The 24,260-nt window shown below is 38.2% G+C and overlaps 1 protein-coding gene across 1 annotated transcript in view; it reads right to left on the reverse strand.

Moving 5' to 3' along the window:
• The window catches only part of LOC134652179 (CUGBP Elav-like family member 4), an 849,854-nt gene extending 826,465 nt beyond the window's left edge, over positions 1-23,389 (reverse strand). The window contains exon 1 of the mRNA XM_063507352.1: positions 23,321-23,389. Within this exon, the coding sequence (XP_063363422.1) occupies positions 23,321-23,384 (64 nt within the window). The 5' untranslated portion in view covers positions 23,385-23,389. The remainder of the gene's footprint in view (positions 1-23,320) is intronic.
• Between the last annotated feature and the right edge of the window lie 871 nt (positions 23,390-24,260).

The raw sequence follows: 24,260 nt of genomic DNA on the forward strand, positions 1-24,260 counted from the left end.
ACCAACGGGATATCAACATAAAATGTCCAACTCGAAAGTAGGTATTGTTTGGCTTAGTTTAAAAAGCAAAATGGATCCAATGTTATTTTTGGTTTTACCTTGTGCGGTCTCAGTGTAAGAGACGGCCGGTATCGCGGCCAGTTTTCATGAGTGCCGATATCACACGGAATTAAACTCTTTTGCTTTCGCCTATCAAATTCCTTTTCGTCGTCCGTGAATATATAGCATTTATTGTATGTTTTCACGTTTTTCGGTCTCGGTTTCTCAGACATCCAGTATTGTAGCATTTTTATTATAGCAGGAGGGACGATGTCACACAACACTTTCTCAAATATTCGTCAATTTGGCCTCGTACTTACCTACGGTGTAAGAAACTGCCGGTATCATGGCCTGTTTTAACGAGCACCGATAGCACATGATAGCCGAACCTTTTCGCATTCACCTCTCAAATATTCGTCCATTTTGCCTCCTTCGGTGTAAGTGACGGGGCTGGTATCGTGGCCTGTTTTGACGATCGCCGATATCACACGATAGCCGAACCTTTTCACATTCACCTCTCAAATATTCGTCCATTTTGCCTCCTTCGGTGTAAGTGACGGCCGGTATCGTGGCCTGTTTTGACGAGCGCCGATATCACACGATAGCCGAACCCTTTCCTCCGTCCGTTAATGCTCCAGTTATTGCCCTTTGGGAAACGTGTTGTTTGTTTTGATACCGTTATCTGCCACCTATTTGCTGGTCTGACTTGAGATGTTGTTTTGACAGTAAAGAGAATTAGTGAGTATAATCTGTAAATCGTATATAATATCCATACCTCGGTTTATGGGTGCAATTTGGTTTCGACGTTTAAAAAGTGCTTCTTCAATCTTGTTTACTCCAAGGATGAGGCACATTTATTTTGTAAATGTGATTTAAAAATGGCTTACTATGTATGCTATCGATATCGACATAACTTTAAGTCGAAATTTAAGTCGAGTTTGTAAAATAAATAAAATAAACCAAGTTAACTTTTTTTTTTCTTCTGGGTTATCACAAACTCACACACTTTTTTTGCCGTAATAATTCGCGGTAAATAAACCGCGTCTAGACACGATCTCCACTGTTGTATGGGCTACTATGGAGTTTTGTACACGGCCACGACTCCCCCCGGCGCACCGCCCGTACGCAGTGTACGCACGGCGTAATGTTCGCCGGCGTTGTAAGGCAGTCGCTACGAGCTTGTTGACGGCTCCGGAGGTCTTCACGTTTCAGTCCTTCACAACTGAGTACCTATTAGCACTTACGTTGTGCCGTCCGTTGTTTTACCGCGTCGTGTCATCTAGAAGCTCGGCACGGTTTTACCACGGCGCCGCTAACACGCCATGCCGTGGTCAAACCGTGCCGTGGAGAAGAGACCTAACCCATCTCAAACCATAAATTTGCAAAACATCCTCAACACCGCCATACATTTATTCGCTCAAAAATCTACCATTTCAGTAACAGATAGCATCAATACAAAACTGTACATTTCCCAAATGTTTACCGCCAGATATGGTATTGAAAAGCGTAACATGCAAACTGAAATGCGCTCTAACAACAAAACTAAATATTTCTACCTACAAACAAAAACAACGATAAGAAGGCCGATGAAGAAACTCCTAAGATCGTAGGCACAGAGTCGAAAGTTGTATGTTTTAGTGGAAGGTTAAGTTGGGTAAAGACTGACAGCATTTTCGTCCGGTCTCCGCAACGGGTTTTGGCTAAAATGTTTTCAACAAATATTCATTGGATGCAGATCTACTATCCCTCCAGGATTAGAGGTAGTCGCATTATTTGGAGAGTTGCAGCCGAAAGTTGCTGGCTGATGAAAAATGATAAAAAATGCATAAGTTCAGCTGCGTTGATAGCGTTTTAAACAATTGCTGCGGTTTTCGGCTTAAAAACGTTATTCCTTTCATATTTTAGACAAGAAAATCAAACATTTATTTACGAGAAGTTAATAAACATTCAGGGCTTTAAAAAATTGGAAGTCGGTTAAAAATGTAGCCTACTTATATATTACCCAAGCTACTTAAACTAATCAATGAGCCATGTTCATAAATATAGAAGTCATGTTCATCAAAATTGTCTTACAGGCCAATTCGTAGGTAGAATGATATCAGAATGACATCTAACTGATGTCATTCAGTTGTCGTGTATATCGCTCGTACTTTTTGTCCGTATGTATTGGTGCGGGCGAGATGCTCGATAAATAACGTCGCTATACTTACTCAACCTCATATCTGCAACAATCATTTGATGGAAATGACGCTTTTCTTTCATTCGGAATACGGGTGAGTGTTGCAGATACGAGGTTGAGTAAGTATAGCGGCGATAAATGACATGTTCGAAATGTCAGTGTACGTTCGAATTGGCCTGTTAGAAGTTACTTTTAACGCTATATAATGCTAATGGTTGGACATATATATTGAATCTTTACCCGTATGTTTAGGTTTGTCACACATTGTTATATTTTTTCAATTTTTTTTTTATAATATAAAGGTATATCGAATTAAACAGCAAAGTAGTCCAGTACTGTAGGTCCTCAAGATTAATTTTGACGTGTCTAGTTTTTTCTCATTTATAACAATATTTTGCCATCGATATTCAAATAATAGTCACACTTAAACTAAGACATTCGAGTTCACTTTGGACCATAGTTAAGAGTTTTTGGACTACTTATAATTGAGTGGTTTAACGGTATTGTAATTTGATGGAAAGCAGCATCATAAAACATTAATAACAACATCAAATTACATGACAAACATAAAATCACAACATAACTACATGTAAACAAACACGCATCGCACAATACCCAGTAAATTAAACCTCAACATTACAGTATTGATCACAGCTTACAACCGACACACCACTAAACAGACAAACCGCCAGCAAAGCCCCGGGGGCGTGTGTAATTTGCGAACGTCACTGGACCGTTTCAGATTTTTACACGGCGCGATAAATGGAGGCCGCTGCCCGCTGCTAGTGCGGTCACGGGGGCTTACAAATTCGATACCGAATTTTTAATTGCGTTTTTTGAGCTAGTGGTTTTTGAATAAAGTTTCTACAAAAATCGATTTTTCTGTTTTGAATAGAAATCTACGTATTAATGGTTGAGAATGCCATTAAGCTAATGCCTCTATCCGCCATTTGAAAATTTTTCGTGTATTTTGTTTAATAAAACACAAAGATAAAGGACTATTATTTACTTATTGATTTATAAATAAATGATCTGTAAATACTGATGATTTAACATCAATAGATTTTTAATAAACATATTGGTTTTTTTTTTTACGACGTACCACATGACATAACACTATTTGCGGAATTGGTAGCGCGTGGGGCCAAACGGGTGCGAATCCCGCGCTGGCCAGAATGGATCAGTTCTTTTTTTTCATTGTGATAGACATCTGTATACTCTATACAATTTAGGTATTTCTGTGAATAGATCGTATCATACATATACTACGCCAACCCAAGCCAAGGATATCAGCCAAATAATGTTAGCGCAGAAATTGTATTCTGCACATAATAATAAAGAAGGCTGCCAAATGTAAGGTCTCCGTCAGGACAACATCAAACGAGAAATCGCACTACACTTAGGGTAATTGCGTTCGATTCTGAATGGAACACTTTATTTTTTATGAGGCAGTAAAAACGGCTTATGCATTAGGAATTGAACATTTTATAGTTATTATTATCTATGTTGTTATTTTATCATACCCCTTTTATCATTAAAAACATACTGTAATTACAGAATACGGATATGTGAAAAAAAATATTTTTAGAAAAAAAGGTTAAGTAATATTTTATAAGGTGTATTTGAGTAAATCCAAATGTCAAAATCCGTCATATAATTCCGAAAACGCAGTCTTATTATGCTATTGTCGAATTTTCAGCGATTTTCAATTCGATTTTCGGAATTATCCGACACAAAACATAAAAAAGTACCCAAATACAATCAGTTATTGAAATGCATGTATTCAGCTACGAGATATTAATATCCTTTCTTGATCTGACGGTCTAGCATGGGTAGGGTTCTGTTCTCGTGCGCGACTCCATACTTGAAGTTGCGCAAGATGTATGGAGTCGCGCGTGAAAACGCAACTCATGCTACAAGACCGCACTATAATAAGTAGTCAACATTGTATATTCAGATGTAATTGTCAAAAAAAATCCTTGTATAAGTTATAATAAGTACAAAATAAATTTGGCTCTTAACATCAGAGAATTTCATCGATAAATGAGTCGATACCTGCAGTGTCCCATCACTAGCCCGAACGAGTGTCGTAAAGCTTACGCATTCAATTACTTTGCTGTTGTTTTTGTTGTGATTGTGGCGCCGTCGGCTCTAAGCTGCGCGGTACGAGTATTTACATGTTGCCCTAGCTTTAGGTTTTAGACTTTTGCTCTAATTGTAGCTAAAAACAAAATATTTTTGTGTTGAAGGAAAAAAAACACCGTTCCAAGTAAGACTCGAACTTTCGATACACAAACTAAACGTTTGATATTATCAACAATATGCCGCAGTAAAAGTTTTTTTAAACGTATTTTTGGGTAATTCTGAATTATCTGTATGTATGATGATGGCCAAAACAAACGCGCTTTAACGCAACACATCGATCCAACAGCATTGTGCCGGTAATACTGTTTAGGAGGCTTATTCGAAATAACTAATTCGTGTCGATTTGATTTCATTTTGATACCACTCGCCCGTGCGTCTCGCTTATACTGTTACAGAGTGATTATGTTACTTGGGGTGATAGTTAGTCATTAATTCTGAACAACTTTTAGTCCGTGTCCAACGACTAACAGCCGTATTCGAACAATAAGATACGTCAAATATTAGATATTGCAACGATACGGATTGGATATGTCAGTGTCAAACAAGTGTCCAAAGTGACGTTTCTTCAAACAAAAACGTCACTTTTGTACTATAGATGGCGGTGAGGCTTGAATTGAGGATTTTTATCAGTCTTGCACGTTTAAGGGCTCTGAATTTGTAGTAAGTAGTAATATTATTAGTGAGTTTATACCTGACGATATGCAATCCTTGAAAGCAGGCTAGGTTCGAATGGCGCGCTAGAGCTCGTGTTTATACTGTTCTACTCAGCGGATGATGGAAAACAAATATGAGCGCTACACGCCGCGCCATATATGCACACGGTTCTGTACTCATGTTACAATCATAGACGATCGTACTTTAATTAAAATAATGTATGTCACACAAGCTTCTCCCCGCGACTTCAGCCGATCAAAAAAATATCCTGTCTTTGTATGTTTAACGGACTGAAACTACCAAATTTCTTCTAAATTGTTTCATCGGTATCAACGTAACAAGGTAACAGACAGATAAATGGTCAAGGCTGCCTTCGCATTGGGACGTTTTCAATTAACTGTTTACAGTCAGCATTAAAAGAACGGAACGGACCACGTCACGTCAAAAGTATCTAACCGGTCTAAACTACTTGCATTTGATCCATAGTTGCAGTTGCCCTGGCTGGCCCTAGCCAGAATAAATGCGTACCTACTTACAAAAGCCTACTTTTTTATTACGGCATAGTACCCAAGAAACTGGCAGCATTTCCTCTTTTCGTTGTTAGACATACGTTGAGCGAGGAAGCTGCCAGCTTACATCGTGATGAAACATTATTCAACATGACATCAAACTGCAATTAACCCATCATAGCAACATTAGCGATAGCCACATACATGTGCCCGCCCTCGTCATAAATCTTGGTCATTACGACGCGACCTCGCACAGATCACTAATTAATGCTGCATGATATATCAATACATTTCTAAGTAGGTACTTCATTTTTAAATACACATAAACAAAAAAACACACAACTAATTAAAACTCACACAGCTAAACTGTGTAATTAAAATGTGGCATCGCCGTATTTTCGGACCAATAATAAAATAATACCAACCAACCACCAACCACCAGTGATAATAGTGAATGCATGTATTAATATTGTTATTTAGTTTTAGGTTAGTCATTACTATATTGTAGAGTGTTGGTTCCTAATTGTATGATTGTCAACATCTTTGTACACAGTTATACAATAAATGATATCTTATCTTATCTTATCAATGCTGCCTTCAAACCTTCAAGACAAGAGCGCCCATCTTAAAGGCCTGCCACTTACAACCCCTCTAATGTTAATTGCTTATACCATCAGGCGATTCATCTGCTCGTTTGCCTCCTGTATCATAAAAAACCGCAAGAAAATATTTCACATGTCCTTATGACACACGAAAAAGATTTTGTTACATTTGCACGCTTCATTGTGGCAAATCTTATGACATCAAATTTTATGTTTCAAAAATGTAGGTGCTCATTTATATTTCTGACTATATCAACCGCTGGTCTGAACCTTCATATGAAACAACAGACAGTAGAAATTAATCTAGATTCATTAAATTTAATACCGAAACGTCTTATCTATACATTATATATATATATATAAATGGCATAATTATCACGCAGCCCTGAAATAATACTTTCAGAATACACATTTCCATCTTAATCATTTCAAAAAGAAAATCTGCCAACGGAGCATAATTATACGGAGAATCCGCTCAAAAAATATCCTTTTACCGATAAATTATTACATTTTTAACGACCAGAATCCCTGTTTCGTCTTGAAGGAGAAATTCAAATTATACCTTTGTTTGCTGCCGTCAAAAGGAAGATAGCTTTAAAAATCCATTTCCGAGTTATCCGGGGAACGCCTCCGGCGATTTTTTATATACATATTCACCGTCTTAGGACGGAGCCTACGGCGGGGGACACACTGAGGCAAGAGGATGCAAAGCACTCTCTGCTTTACGAGTATAGGCGCGTCCTAATACAACCCCAATCGTTTTTATATTTTACCGCCTATAAAAAAATATAAAAAGAGACCTTGAAATTATCCTGCAGCATCTCCATATCGGAACTGCAAAATAATTAACTACTAATTAAAAACTTATAACAAGAAGAAAATTTACAAACTTACAGTCACAAAAAGCTTTATACTCGTATAACCCGACCAACAAATAAAGACAGAAAGCCCTAAACACATTTCCACAGACATAGTAAAGCAGACAAAGCTAGGCTCTGAAATATGAGAGCAAAATTACTGTCATTATTTACCGCCTCGCTGCCCAGTTGCTCACAAAAGAGCCCACTCGTATGTCCCACATAAAACTCAATAGCGTAGAGGGTGTGACCCGAGGACCTAGAACTAAAACTGGATGTCCAATCTAAAGGCTGTAACAGACGGGGGTACCGTGACCTTAGCATCTGATCAGCATCTCTTTCTACCTCTCACTTATAACTGCGTCCATAACGGACGTCCAGCGGGCTACCTTCCTCACGATCGGGTGTTATTCTGAATCCCTAACAACGTTTGTCCTAAAGTCAGTTGCCCTAACTGGTTTGTCCTAATGGGCACATGCCCTAACGATCAATTGTCATAACGATTATTTTCCATGGTTCTGAAAAATGGTTAGGTTTTAGAACTTGCTGCCACAAAAGTGGGTTAGGTTAGGGTTAGAACTGCGACCCCCCCGCAGGTTGCTCACCTTGTCGTGGTGGAGGGGCTTAGTAACCGTGGCTTGGTCACCCACGGTGAAGCGAAGAGGCAACCAGGGCCGGCCTGTTTGAGGTGCGGGTTGGCCCGAGGAGGACGCTCCAAGTGGGCTTGTTAAGCCCGCTTGTGACGCGTTGGAGGTGGACCGTCGAGGAAGAGGAGTGTCGGTATTGAGGTGAGCCGTTCTCCCTATCTTCGGCGGCCGAAGTGGGATCGCAGGGGAAGAGGCGTGATGGTATTACGATACGCCACTCTCCCTATCCCCTGCGAACTTGGCGGGGCCGTTCCGCTGTAGCGGCGTTGGTGGGGCTGCAGAGGAAGAGGAGTGTCGGTGTTACGATGTGCCGTTCTCCCTATCCTCTGCAGCCGAGTTGTGGTATTGCGGCAGGACCATAGACCTGATCTGTCGCCGGGCGCCGGGGAATTTTCTGGCGTCCGTGGCTTCCTTGTGGCGGGCTCGGGGGGGTCCGCTACAGTGCAGAACGGAGGCCGAGGAGGAAGGCGCGTCGAACCATCTGGCGCGACTAACGTGAAGGGCCTTCGGGCATTCGCGAAGGAGCCACTCGTAGGCGGCTGCCGCCGGTGGGGTCGCGGATGAGCCTCATTAGCCTAGACGGGAGTCCCACATAACCACTCGGGTCACCCCTCGCACCCGTGTGGTATGCGGAATGCATTTTCCCCCCTAAAAAAAAAAAAAAAAAAAAAAAAAGGGGGTTAGAACTGCGACCCTCGCAAAAAAGAAAATTAGCTTAATAACATTAGGATAAGCAATCAATAATTAGGGAAACGAAAATTAGGGCTTTTAATATAAAGACAACAAATCATTATGACAAACAATATTAGGGAATGCAAAGATAGGAGAAAAGACTTTAGGGATTCAGATATAGATCCGCCTACCGCGAACCACCACGTTCGACATGTTGCCTCTCAGTCGCACTTGTAATTTCGTACGTAAAGTGTGACAGGGAGGCAACACGTCCAAGGTCGCAGTCCGGTACTCCTGTCTGTTACAGATTTAAGACGTTTTGTTGAAGCGGCATTTTTTTAACGTGTACCTAACATTCGTTTTTTAATTGTATTGAATGTAACTCTAAAGCTAGTTTTAAGAGAACACTACGTTTTCGCTGATTTTAAGGGGATCTCCCTTGCAGAAAAAGATAATTTCAACGTGATGTATCATCGAATTTTGCGCCTCAATGAAATAGTTAATATGTAGGCCAATTTAAATAAGATAGTAAATGATTAACTAGTACGAGTGAAATGCACGATAACTAAATAACATGACCCAAATATAATTCTCATGTCAGTGTACGTTCGAATTAGCCCGTTAGGAAGGAACATCCAGGGTAAGAAAAGTCCTTGGTGTGACCATTTCGCTCGGCGTTTCCTCCGATCCGCATTCGTTTTACAGGGAAAGGGAAGCGCCCAGATGTCGGCGGGACAAATTATTTACTACCCTCCTTTTGTCGGCGCGCACATATTTGTTATTGCGCGAATTTGGCTGCTCACCTGCTGGGATGGGTTAGTGTTAGATCGAGTCGAGGCATTTGGTCATGTTTTCTTTACTAAGCAGATTTTAGGAACAGCACAAAATGATGAGAGGTACCTGCGATGAGGAACAAGGCTGTCAACCGACATGATTTGGAAATTTTCATCTTGTACCTACAAATTTACAGCATGCATAATTTGAAACAAATATAGATAAGGTACTTTCTCTTGTGTAAATACAAAGGTGTAGGTATTATGTTTTATGGTACATGGTGTAGCGTTTTTAATACTATTGCATAGTTCATAATTTACTTATCGAATTAGTATTGATATATTGTTTTTATTTGCTTTAACAGAGGAGGAAGTATTAACATACCAAAATAATAAAAATAGCACTGCCAATTTGCCAAATAAACGCCCTGAGTCTTTCAATCAAGAAAACCATTTAAAACTAAATGTAAACAAACCCTACAGACCTACTTCATTGCATATGACCTCCAAGATGGCGGATAAGAACATAGAAACTTCTACCTTGGCAGTTGAAAAAAATGGAGTCATACATCTTAAGCTGTCAAGCTTGGAGTATACTTTAAGCTTGAGCAGAATAAATCAGGAGTCCTCCCGTACAGATTACATCAGACGGAAAATTGTAGGGCCAGCAGAAAAAGGGGTCGAGTAATATATTACCTTGTTTTTATTACGAAAATGCGTGCGGAAATGAAGTAAGGAATGTTGGGATTAAAATAAATATGTCAGAGGAAATAAAATGCAAGCGAGTTGACGTATTTATAATAATGTTCTATACAAGAAATGCAAGTGTTCATAAAATATTAAGATTAAATAAATAAAGGAAATGTCCAAGAAGGTGAAAATCAAATAAAAATGGTAGAAAGAATAGAAGAAAAATAAATGCCGATGGACCTGGTTGGGACTGTATTTGCATTCACTTTACATAGATAGTCAATTTTTATTTATTTTTGAATAAATTATTGAATTATATATTTAAACTTCGTTTTTTACTCTTGGTGAGATGAATTCCAGATTCGGTATTGTAATACATTGTTTATAGCAATAATCTTGCTAATGCAACGTATAAATTAGCAGAGTTTTTAGTTTTAAACTGTAAGTATCATGCACCTTAAACGTAACTTTCTTTGGTCTTTCTGTATTATCACTCATAACGTTTACATGTTACAAAGGGAAACTAATTCAATTATATACATACCTACTTGTATTATTTGTATTCGTAGCGCTGGTGGCCTAGCATTAAGAGCGTGCAACTTTCAATCCGGAGGTCGCCGGTTCAAACCCCGGCTCGTACCAATGAGTTTTACGGAACTTATAATAGGAAGTGTCATTTGATATTTACCTACCAGTCGCTTTTCGGTGAAGGAAAACATCGTGAGGAAACCGGACTAATCCTAATAAGGCCTAGTTCCTGCTCTGGGTTGGAAATCAGTCGCTTTCGTAAAAACTAATAGTGCCTACGTCAATTCTTGGGATTAGTTGTCAAGCGGTCCCCAGGCTCCGATGAGCCGTGGCAAAATGCCGGGACAACGCGAGGAAGATGATGATGACCTACTCGTATAAGTAATTCTCGTGTAAGAACACGTTCAGATGGTGAGCTAGCGTTGTAGCATAAATATTATAGGTAGCTGTTGACATTGCAAATCCCCATAAATCCGCTATTAAACAAATGCGACGTAGTTGACAACAGTCGGACATTTTTTGCGGAAGCTGAATTGGATACCTTCGCTTCGATCAAATTAATTTTAGTACGTTTACTTAAATCGATTATTGTCAAATTATACAAACGTTTTTGCAAACCATACAACTTACATGCCCACATGGATACATTAATCTTTATTACCCGTTTGATTGCGAACCGCAACTTCGTCCGCGATGACTGCGCGGTTGCCGCAACTTGTGCTGATTACGATCATGATTGATTGATTGATATGTTGAGTTTGGACGTGTGGTATCAATAAAATTGAGACGTTAACAAACTTTATTGTATATTGTCAGCAGTGTGAGCTAATTATGGAAAAAAAATGTTGAATTTAAAATAATCTCTTCTAACTTTTTTCTAAATATCTAAATGCACGGTGTTGAGTTGTGAGAAAGGCGAGTTGAGAGCTCATAAGTTCTTGGTCATATTCATCGACTTTCCTTTTGATCCTGGCTATTTCATACCTATGTATGAAATCGATTGGCATTTAAAAAAAATATTGACAAAAGTGACGATTTTCTTCTAAAATGTGTACCTACACATCGTCACTTTTGTTAATATTTTTTTAAATGCCAATCAAATATGTAAATAAATAAATGTAGTAAATGTGTATGTGTAAGTAAAATGTTAATATTTTTTAGGTATTTAAAAAGTTAGGGACGGTCTACTTAAATGATTTTCGTGTAGCAGCATATGATCTGGTAGTTACCCTTACCTACATTTACTTTGATTTATTTTGAACTCAGAAGGAACTGAACATGCTAAACACTCATAGGCTATGCACGCCAGCCCTGTGATCTGGCCTGCATTGCAGAGGCCTCCGACGCAGCACCACAATTAGTATGGTAATAAACTGAGAGACCACGCATACCTGCCATGGCACACAGAATAGCACAGTAGGACGTAGTTTGGGAAACAGGATTCAATCCAAAAAATATGTCAACAAATACCAAAACCATTCTCAATCAAAGGTTTTCGCTTAAAACAGGCCAGTAAAGGTAATTGCCTACCTTTTTGCAATTTAACAAGATAAGACGTTATATTACTATATATTAATGTTTTCATTTGTGATGATAAAAGCTGTAAAATAGAATGGAATATTTTTTAACACTTTCAATTTGTTCTAACACGAGTCATTATCATTACCCTCATATCAGCTAAAAGCCTCTAAAAGTCCGATATCAACTGCAGCTCCAAGAATCTTATCCAAAGAATTTCTGTGACGTTGTTGGACCTCTTATTTACCTGTGTTCTACAGTTAGCGGTTGAACTTCAAAAACCTTTAATGTAGCAGCATCAGTTATGTGAGCAATGTGATTTTTTTTAATCAGTTTATATTATTCGTGAACCTTTCTCATTTCGCAACCGATATCGTCAAAGACGGTTTATAGACAATCCAGTTTTGTACTGTTCTAATAAAATGACTGCGTTACATACCACACGCCTCGCAGTACGCGCATTTCATGACCGTTTGTAATATTTATTCATGCATTGCTAATAACTGATAACGTGTGATTGGACATGGAAGAAAATTACTGTTTTAATTTTCTTTTTTAATACCACTTTAACGCTTTTTCATTGTTATTGTGAATTTACAGTAATTCATAATAAATACTATTTAGGTAATTTATTTGGCATTTCTAGAAGTAGAAGTGAAACCTGAACTGAGAACGTATGGTGGTGGCAAGAAAAAATAATTTAATTTATTTTAATTGATAAATTGAACGAAACCCATTAATACGAGCCGTGAATCGAACCTGCGACATCCTGTTTACAATTCTTACACCTTACCGCTAGACCAACATTACACTAACAGGGGCCCATTTCTCTAACAGTATACTGTCGAATCGTATGGGTTTCCATGACAACACACTAATAATATTAGCCTAATATTGTTCGAGAAATAGAGCCCAGCACTAATTCAGACTATTAGTAGTATTAGTAGAGAGGAAGTTGCAAACAGTTCGGCCGGCTGCGTTTTATAGCTTCGGCTGTCTGTTACAACTACTCGTATAGGGAACTTAACTAACTAATAACATAAATGTAAGTACTGTAAGTAGTTTAATAGGCACTGTCTAATACTATTGGGAAACTATGTATATGCTAGAGTATCGATCCAGAGGCCGTGAGTTCAAGTCTCACCTAAGACAATATTTTTTTCCACTTTTAAACTTATTCTAACCTTAACTATGTATATGGTAATTTAGAAGTTTAGTAGATAGTAGAATGTAAACTTCTGAAAAATCCTGTTTTGACCGGAGTCTTTCAGAATAATAGTTGTTCTCAAGAAGTTTACAATTTCGTGGGCATTCGCCAGGTGCCGGCATTTCTGTATATGCGCCAAACACACATTTGAGTTCAACCAACTATACCCAGTGCCACCAACGCACATATGAGTGCATAATATACCTACGTAAGATACACATGCGTTGAAGGCACTGAGCAAAAGTGGCTAAATATATTATGAACCCACAGACGCGTTCAAGGCACCAGGTGAAAGTAACGAAATTGCACATATGTGCAGCAGTGAATGTGCTACAGAACTAGCTCAAAGAACCAACATTACGTTATTCCAGTTCGGAAGCGAGTCGTGAATCATGACTGGTAGCAATCATTCGCGCGGATCGAGTGCTCGATCTGAGATAGTTCGCTACAGAGCGTGCCCGGTGGAACACACGGGACGGGAAACTGGATTTATTATAGGTACTTTAAATAAATTAATAACACTACGTTTTTAAGACGACTAAGAAGTAGTTGGTACAAAGACTGTACTAGTATGACAAGTTTTTTTTACTACATCTGAATTTGGAAGTAAGCTAATCTTTATGAGCCGACAACTTTAGATAGAACTGAAAGTTATGGTGCAGATAAATAGCATAGCCCTACCTAAAGTGGGAAAAAGCTATGAAGGGGAATGTTTATTATTATTTATTTTGTATATGTAGGTAAATAAATAACAGCTTAGAGTCACAGTTAAAAATATAAAGAATGTTTTCATTTGTATTTTCTTCTATTATGATGTTTATCCTAACTTTTCCACTTTTTTATTTGCACATATTTGGTACGTTTGATGTGACCAGTCACTTCAGCTGGGCTTAGTTTTATCTCTGAGGTATGTCAACTTCTGTCTATTAACTTGTACCTATGCTCGTTTTATGACCATTTTACTTGTCAAAACGTTGGTACCATATCATCATCATCATTCACATGGCGCAGGATTGCCTTTCTCTTCTTTATCTTTCTGTCATTCTTCTTTTCTTTATTCACATACTATATTTTCTCTGACACCCATCATCTTATCTGTCCTCTTACATCTACACATTACAAATTATTTTGAGCTTTTCATGATTTTGTCCAATAATGTGTCAGATTTTACTAAGAAGTCATGTGGAATTTTCAATCTATGTTCGACCGAACAAAGCCCCGTATGTGTGAACCATACACGCCAATGATGAGGCTTCCTGCCACCGACTCAATCAACTTATAATCAGCCGCCGATAACATCTATTACCCCACGTTGCTTTGTACCGAGAAACCTAGCGTTTCTAGCTATTCAGTCACACGCTAAGGCCTAGAGTGAAGAATGAGCCATCTAGATTAAGTAGGTTTATAAATCATATTATACGAATACTTACTTAGTCATCGACAAAGGTTCGGCATCTAAAATCGATAGTCTAGCTGTATGTATAATTGCGTTAACTTCAAATAAATTAGGTAATTTGGGATTTTCATTGCTTGCCGAGTCTGGCAGCACCAGATTTAACAAAATCGCCAAAAACTACGCACGATCCACGGTTGTCACTTTATGAGAGTGTTAAGTCGTATTATCTGTTCATTTCTTATCACAATTTAAGCTTTTTATATAATATAAGCCTTTAGATAGCAATACTTACGTTTATCCCGAACATTTACTAAATTTCGTTAACTGCCTCTCTATTACTCGAATTTGCAAAAACGATTTGTGATTTACAGATCAGTAAAACTCGCCAACGCTCATTTACCAATGAGAATTGGCAATACAGCCCTGAACGCAACCGTCGCGCGTCGGTCGATGCAATAAAACGCACCCGCCACACCACACTATTTGCAACTTAGTGTAATTATGCCTACTGGTACGGTCAAGGAATTTAATTTCAGTACCATTTCGTACTTTGTCACAGTGACAATTAGTATAAGGACCCTAGTGACTTGATACGAAAGTCTTTGATTGTACCTACTAGCAGCATCTTAACTGAACATTGATGGACCTTATGGCTTTGCAATAAGGGTTACAAATTCTCACCCAATAGAGTATCAATACTCTTGATGATAGCATTTACAATTTTGTCATTATGCTTACTTATAGTACCTACTCGTATCATACGCCTAATGCCGCGGAACGGTAAATATAAATATATATAAATGTAAATATAATTACTCGCTGGAAGGGAAAGTTAGATTCTTGGCAAAACATGACAAAGTAGGAAAGCGGACCCTGTCAAAGGCCGGGATAACGCTAGGTAGAAGAAGAAAAGTTTATATATTAAATGGTAGATTTCAATCGGTGCCGTGACCAGGATAACAAAACCAGTATCGTCATTAACGCGCAATCTAGAACCTAAACAAATAAATTCTTCCAAAAATATATTTTAAAAATGCGCAAGCCTATATTTTTATAACACAGAAACACACTAAACAAAGCATATTGTGAAATATTTCATGATCTTAGACATTATTTTTTCGCCCGTTCTATACACATCACAAAAAAGAGTCACATAAATTTCTTACCTAAATATATCACCTTCACATAATTACATCGTTACTTTGACTGTGTCAAATTTTATGCCAGTGCCTTATCCCCCCCATACCCCTCAAATAATGTCCCCATTATTTACTGCACTGTAACCGCTAGTCGTTTTTTGTAGCGCAAGAGTTAAGAGATTAGCGCTAAAGCCTATAACGTGGGAATAAAGAATTCCGCTTGGACGCTCGCGCTCCCGCACTGGCTTTTTCCGCTATTCCCTTTCCATTTCGGGGGACACGTTAATTTAAATGTTTCGCCGTTTCAATTGTTTTTTATATTTTATTTACAGAGAGTAATTTTTGGGTTTTTACGCTATTCTGTTTGGGTGCGGTTTTACATCTAAAAATTCAAGAGTTTATTGCAATAAGCTGTTTTTATGATATAGGAGGCGAACGAGTCGTGTCACTTGATGGTAAGCCATTACCGTCAGTCATGCACACCTGCAATACCAGACAAGTGCGTTTACGACATGAGAATACGCAATTTTTTTTTGAAGAACAAAGATGTAGTTTATTCAAAAATGTGAAATCTCAATAACAAAAACACACCTAAGTATACGAATTTCTTGAAGGTTTGAAGATAGTATAGTAAAATATTGCGGGTGACAGTTTATTCCGCAGTTTAGCTGTGTGAAGCAGACAGTGTTTAGTGCGTAAAAAATACACAGAGTTGCAAATCGTGCGTTGCGTCGCAGCTTATGAGATCTGTTATCAAACTTTTACAATAAAATACAATGTTAGGAAACGGGAAATAAATCAGTAATAAATCCCTATCAATTTAGCAGTTGGATGATGCAATAATTGTTCTAATTAACTTTCTATACTGCTATGGTATGCAAGATATACCTACCTTAATAAAAATTAGGCATTTTCTATAAAGCCAACGATTATTACCATATTACCCTGACACAAGAGCTTATACACAAAATATTTATTTTGAGACTATTATAATAATATAGTGTTTACCTAGGCATTGGCTGTTGTATTTATGAATGTTACTGTAAATGCTGTATTGACTTGTTATAGGCGTATTTACTTACTGAATAAATTTCCGAATTGGAATTTGATTTTTTTTTAGTTTGTTTTTTATTGTTAACGTTAAAACGGAATAGGTACATCGCACCAAAGGCAATAAAAAGCAATTACCATTTTTATACTATACTAAACCTAGTAAATATGCGAAGTCACAACGTTTTATGTTACTTTTTATCGTTTCATAGTTCAAGCGATGCGTGATTAAAAATGGTTATTATCATAAACACAACAATATTACGAGAGAAATTAACCAATTACACGAAATTAGAATAACTGCAGAATTTGTAATGCAAACGGAAAAGATTTTTAACCGACAGCAGTATAAATATAAAGGATATATTATCATAATCACTTTATTCGTGAAATTTTAAACTAAAGGCCAATCAAATTAGATTTTTTCTAATAATCCGAGTTTGCTCAATCCTCGGGATGTGCATTGCATAATTGCAATAAATTGTTCTGACGAATGATTTTTTGGCAAAGGATAGTTTCCGGTGTACTACTTTGAGGTGCTTCATAAAATAAATATACAGGCGTCAATAGGCTACGTTGACTGCTTACCATCAAGCGGACCGTAAGCATGGTTTGTAGCAACGTGGTATTGAAAACAGGATCTTTTTTCTTGACCTCGGTCTGATTCGGCGCCGCGTAGACGTCTTTCAATTCGAGCCGGTCCCACCTCGCCTTAATCCGTTCCAAGTTGTCACACGTATCGTGAAGGCCGAGAGGGTCTCGGGCGACTCGTAAATCTCAACTATCCTATACACTGGCCTGGAGAGCACTTAGTAGTCCTGCTCTAAATCAAGAGAGGTGAGCGACTGGAGGATTTAACCAAATCGTGAACCGTGGGTCCCTTTTTTTTCTAGGCCACAAGAGTGTCCCACTGCTGGGCAAAGGCCAGCGGGTCGTATATCTCAACAGCCGAGGGGTGAGCGGTCAAACCCGATAAGTCGAGATATTTCTTCATTCAAATTAGATCTCGACTTATCGGGATTGATCGCTCACCCCTCGTACTGTCCAACCTATACTGGCCGAGAAAACTTAAAGTATCTTGCTCCAAATCAAGGGAGGTAAGTGACGGGAGGAGCATTCAACGGAATCGTCTACTGCGTGTCCCCATTTTTTACTAGACTATAAGAGTGTCCCACTGCAAAGGCCTCCACATCTTTCCCGCCATTTGGTCAAATCTAGTATACTCGTAACTGGATCAGGCATGAGGGTGGGGGGAAATGTCCGAATTGGATAGTCTTATGTATTTTTCAGTAGGAGAAGCAGCGAAAGCGCTGTTATTGTTTGTCCTTGTAAAAGTCGCACATTTTTTTTATTCCCCACCGTAATTTAGTATGGATTATGGTGGGCAACAAATAAATTCGACTAATCATGGTGTCACATTGCGTATGTTTTGTTCCTCACGGACGCACGTGTATAACAAATCTATAGGATCCTACCATCTATGTATCCAATACGCACTCCACTCTACTCTACTCTTTTCAAAATGTATCACAGTCATCCGCCACTGGTGGTTAGGTCTATTCAAGAAATTCGGAATGTCGAAAACGGTCTGGTAATTTCGAAAAGATTATGCTGGATTTTTAGACCCATCAGACATGAAATTACCCGAATGTTACAACCTACTAATTTTAGAACAACAATTTGTGTTGTCGGATCAAATCGTAAGGGAATGATACCGGGTGATACCGTAAAATGGGGTGAGTAGGGTTCGCGGGGAGAGTTGGTTATGAATGGGGAGAGAAGGGATGAAAGGGGGGTGAGGTGGGATTTTAAGGCTACTGCTACAAAAATAATGTATTCCAATTTAAAATGGAGCTATAGTAATACTCATAATAAAAAAAATCGATCCAACAATCTTCCAAAATCACTGTATGAAATCCCATTTCACCCCAATTACGAGGGATTACGGGGTGAGGTGGGATTTCCTGTTTATCGTCAAAGTTATGAAATGGAACTACCCAAAATGAAATAAAAACTAAAATACAAACGTCCGGAACACTTATTATATACACCATTCAGTTTGCATATGTAAAAATAAAATGTTATCGAGGTTTGAATGTCAGTTTTGCCCCTACTCACCCCATTTTACGGTACCTTGCCACTTACAAAATAATGACGGCAAATAATAGATAGACAGAATAGTATTTATTGGCACACCTCAGTAAAAAGATACAAAAGAAAAGAATTCGAGCATACAATATGATCTTAAAACTACTAACTATACTGAAAATGAATTATCTACAATAATGAAAGTAATCCGTTCCTATACACAGACCTGAAGAGCACTTAGTAGTGTGCTCGGGTTTACAGCGCCTTAAAGGAAAAGTCGGGAGCGACTGCAGGACCCATTTTACAAGTATTTTGAAGCACAAAGGTGGCGACAAGCAATCTGTCTGAAATGATTGCTAGAAAGTGTATTTTCCCGATTATTGAGGTAAGTCGTCAGGCTTTTAAATCATGTATAGAGTCGGGATAAACTCTGATGATGATGACCAAACCTAGTAATGTTATCACTTATGTAAAATTCCAGCTATAGTAAAGGTCCCAAAATAACTTGATTAAATAATGACTCTTGCAATTAAAAGAAAAAAGAAAATTGTGAATAACCTTTTTATGACTTTTATTGCGTCTGAGTCTTTGTCGATGTCGATTCCTATACCTACCTGCCCCTAAATCTTTACTAACCTTCCTTTAACCCCAAGCCATAGGTACCGGTTTATTCAGGTTTATACCAGTTTATGCGCTTTTTAGCGCCTCGGAAAGAGAAAACGACATCTTAGCCTGGAACAGCTGCGTGTCTAAGAGCTCGCGACCGTGTCTGGCTGTAGATCTCCTCCTAGTAGATCTCGCATTATTCATCTGTTTGGCCCTATGGTTGACTGGTAGAGAATGCCATTTGGCATTAACTCCGCCATGTGTACATTGTTGTATATATTTACATTGTTTTAGTTTACACAAATAAATAAATTATTAGTATATATGTAAGGATTGTAAGGTAAAGTGTAGCCTTCGCATCGGAGCCGGTGTACAAATTGATTAAATTTGCGTTTATTGCGAGAGTAGCATACATTTACGAGTAGCTGCAGGTAATGAAGAAGTTAGCAGAAGGTCACGGCATTAAATGCATTTGAAAAATCAACTAGTTTCAATAAAGTTAACTGAGACAGCTCCATGCACGCCTTGTCTAACGTCTTCGACTACTTTGAGCAGAGCAGTGCAAGTACTGTGCCCTGGGCGAAAACCTGACTGAAAAGGAGAGAGGATTTTATTAGAGTAAATATGGGCCGAAAGTTGCCTATGGACGATTGCTTCTAAAATCTGAGAGAAACTGAATACGATTTCAAAATTTTCGGAAGTGGTATGACATAGGCTTTCCGCCATACTGAAGGAAAAACTCCAGTAGTAAGTAAGAAGTTAACTATATAATTCAATTCAATATATTTATAGTGTGTCAAAAGTGGTGTCAAAGGACTGTTCCATTTCAAACATAGACAGAGATAATCATACTATCTTTGTCTTACACTACTACTAGCACCCAAAAGAAAAGGATGAGTATAGTTTTTTTGTTCCTATTTACTGACAAGATTTGGTTGACCCAGTATATTTCAGACTGCATAGGTCCATAAAATTGTTAGTATTACAAGTACTTACATTTAGGAGTAACATAATAAATGTTAAAACTGGGAGAACGCCAACCGACCTACATGCTCGATCTAGCCGTAAACAGCGATCTGCATCTCTGGCTAAAATGTAACATTGTTATATGAAGTTGGTATGAACGGCTGAGTGTCTAGTCCTAGCTGCTTAAGTTTCGGAACGAGTTAACTTTAGTGGAAAACGCTTGTTTGAATGAAGGGTCGCGTTAAGTTTCTGTAGTCAACATGAAACTATAGTTTCACTTTGTCCCGCCCGTATATCGGTGAATTTAAAAGAAAACTAAGCAAGTAATTTTTCATTACATTGAATAATAAACGCCTTAAGCCCCATGTAGGCGGTTCATGCAGTATTCGATACATTGCCAACTACAGACTGTAATAAGTTCCTAACATAACTTCCTCGTCTAAACTGTTAATACGCTGTATGGCGATTGAGATATAATTATGAATATAATGGTTTACAGATGTGCAAGATTGCACAACCTTTTTTTATAAATTTACCTTTTTTACGTATGTTTATGGTTTTGATACTCTTTGTCTATTTTATTATTTGTCAGAATACATTTTGTTTTCTCCAAAACCAGTGCCTATTATTAAACAGTAGTCTATAAAACGGAGCTTCATTTTGATGCTCCGTTTTATAGACTACTAACTATACACATATTTTTTACTTATTACTATACATTATATTTTTTAAGGTCAACGCGGGTAATTCCGAATAACTAACCTAACCCGTCACCCATATTATTACTATATATTAGACTATCATATTAGATTCGATTTTCGAAACCACCCAAAATTCAGAAGAATTCGGACGTAGTTCAGAATTACCCGAATACAACTTTCTTGCTATGCTTGTTTACTTGCGACATAAACAGGCGGAGCCTCAGATCTGAAATCACAGGTTTAATGTCGACAGCCCATTGATACCGGAAGTTATAAAATATGAACAGCAAAGCCATAAAGCCGACACATAAAACTTTCATCTCAAGCGGCGTCCACACGTAATTACCAGCTTGTCATCGAGGGGCCTATTCAAACTATGTACAAATGTCAACTTAATCTGGTATTGATATGTTATTGAACTATATGCATCTCACTCGTACACCAATATAATTAAAATACCTACATATACGAATGGTAAGAACGAACAAGATGCACATATATCGATAGGGAAGATCGTTAAAATCAAAGATGGCGCTCATGTCGGTGGTCAAAACCACTCCCATACAATCGAAGTTACGTTCTCATTTTACAACGGAATGCTTATAGGTACTAATTGAAAGTATTTACGTAACATTTATCACTGCTTAACAGACAGCAGCAGACACGTTTAAACGTAAAGCGAGAATTATTTTTTTATAAATGAATTCGGTGTAAATTTGTATAAATGTCAAGATAAAGTTGAGAGCGCCCCCAAAAAATTGCATCAAAAATCTTGGTGGCTCACTTCTTAAATCCATCCTTGGGTCCTAAGGACTATCGTGTCAAAGGGAATCTTTGGTTCACGAAACGCTGCATTTCATTTGGTACAACGGCCACTAAACAACGGCAACGGCAACAGCTTTTTGTGGTGCGCGTGCCGCAACCGCTGCAGGAGACCATCGAGTGCGCCGACTTCTGGCCGAAGGGTGTGTCGTGTTTCGGAGGTTCCGGGGCAAACTGCCGAATCCCACTCAAGACCACATCATTCAACGGAGCGCACGCCTTTTGTCGCCTAAATAGTGTTTAGTTTTTAAGTTTATAAAATGCATATTTATGTTAGTCTGTAAGGTATTTGTAATATGGGCCTTATTGCCGGATTTAAATATCAAAATAAATAAATAAATAAATATAAAAAACATAATGTGAATGTGAAAGTTGGAATCAACCCCCGGCTATTCCACGCGGCCGACCTCCTGCGAATATTTACCGTAACTATGCAATGTCGGGGCGTGAACATTCAATCGATAGTGTGAAGCATGCCTAACGGCGCATGGACTGAGTTCTCGATGGAATACTATGCCACTAATGCGGTGGTTTAGATTCCGGAATGCTTGGACATTGCTGTCTTCTTAATAAGTAGTATATTATAGGTCACACAATATTTGGACAGCTATAAGTCTAACACTTGTCTCAGGTTGGTAAAAAAGTTGCACGCTGATTTCATAGTAGAAAAGATAGTTTTGGGACTAGAACTAGATTATTTAATACCTACTACATAATATATTATGTTAATTGATGTAACGCAAACTACAATCAATCGTACTCTCTCCTTACCGTGGAGATGGACAGATAGATTTATATTTGTATTGACTGTACATTTGTGATGATACAATAAATAACATTCATTAAATTCGTGATACATTTGCCCTGATTCATTTTGACATCATCGTCTTTGCTGCTCACGCTTTTGATTTTAGTGTTATCATAAAAAATTTGACTTAGTAAGTACCCTAACTACCGTACCTGTTAAAGGGGTGCGTTTGCCCCCGGCCAATTTGTGCTAATAGGTATACTATGTATGTACATTGCACATAGGGAATACATTTAGCCAGTCGTTTGAAAACTAGATTTGTTGGTTTATAACCTGCATTAGGCATTGCATGGGCAATGGACACATGCATTTGCATAGGTACAGTCACTGCAATAATATCTAACACAAAGAAGGCTGCAAACCTTAGTTATTAAACTGACACGATCTTATTTGTAGCGCCATAAGAGCGTGTCACATATTTTTGCGGCCTTCGAAGAATAACATGAGAATTATTATTGCAAGTGACTGTACTTTATAATAAATATGTTTGCTGCTTTTGATCACCAGTTTTAGCCCAGGCAAATTCATCCAAATAAGGGGCAAAATTGGAATGAGAGATAACAAGCTGGAAACTCGTATAGTTACACCTTATGCCCTTGTAAAGGTTATTCAAGATCAAAGTTCACATAAACCGGTTGTCGCAATTATCAAGGTTTCTATAGCTCCTCCAATGATGTTTATACTTCTAGGTAAAAATGTAGTTGTGTAAGTGTTATGAACTTACGTGAGTAGCCTTCCCCCAACATTAGAAGCGCCGGGCCGACTCCGTAAGAAGTCAGCGCGTCCATTGTTCCTCATCTGAAACAAAAAACGTCAGTTAGGGAAAAATTGATTATAGATGGTCAAGCAGATCTTGTCAGTAGAAAAAGGAGGCAAATTTGAAAAATGTAGGCGCGAAGGGATATCGTCCCATAGAAAATTTGAATTTCGCGCCTTTTTCTACTGACAACATTTTCTTGACCATCTATAACTTCAAATTTATAGTGCGTGTTCGGAAAGAAAAGAGTCGTGGAAAGTATTGGACCCCATATATTCCACGACTCTTCTCTTTCCGCATAGACTATAGGTATAAATTCCCAGGTTTATGGTGTAGCTCGGATGGTAACATGAAGTAGTACAACATTATAGAAACTTTGATACAAATATTGAAACTGCCTAATACCGAAATAGATGGAGAATAGAGATCAACTGCTCAGCAGTGAGAGTGAGACACTATGTAGGTTGCAAATATAGGTACAAGTATTTCCATAGGATTATAAAAAACGTAGGTATATAAATAAATAAAAAACATTTTGGTAATCAACGCAAGCAGGTTAAATCATTTATAACAAGTATTTAATCTTTGTATTAAATAAATTGACTTTTAGACACGGAAATATGAGTAAATAAGTGAAAGAATATCTAAAATTCCGCCCATGCCAAATTTGGCACGCTTTACAACAGCTAATGGTCGCGTAAACACGTGTGACCGCACGCCAAAACCTCAGAACACAAGTAATACCCACCAATCTAGAATCCCAAAGAACCTGCACATACGGGCCTGCAATTTTACAGTATTCCAACTTTGCAGGATTCCGGGCGCGTACCAGAACAAATCCGATAACGCGTCGCCCAAACTTGCAGACTCAATTTCAAGTGAAAACACGATTACTTCACGCTCCGAA

This window comes from Cydia amplana, chromosome 1, assembly GCF_948474715.1.
Source record: "Cydia amplana chromosome 1, ilCydAmpl1.1, whole genome shotgun sequence".
Taxonomy (NCBI): domain Eukaryota; kingdom Metazoa; phylum Arthropoda; class Insecta; order Lepidoptera; family Tortricidae; genus Cydia; species Cydia amplana.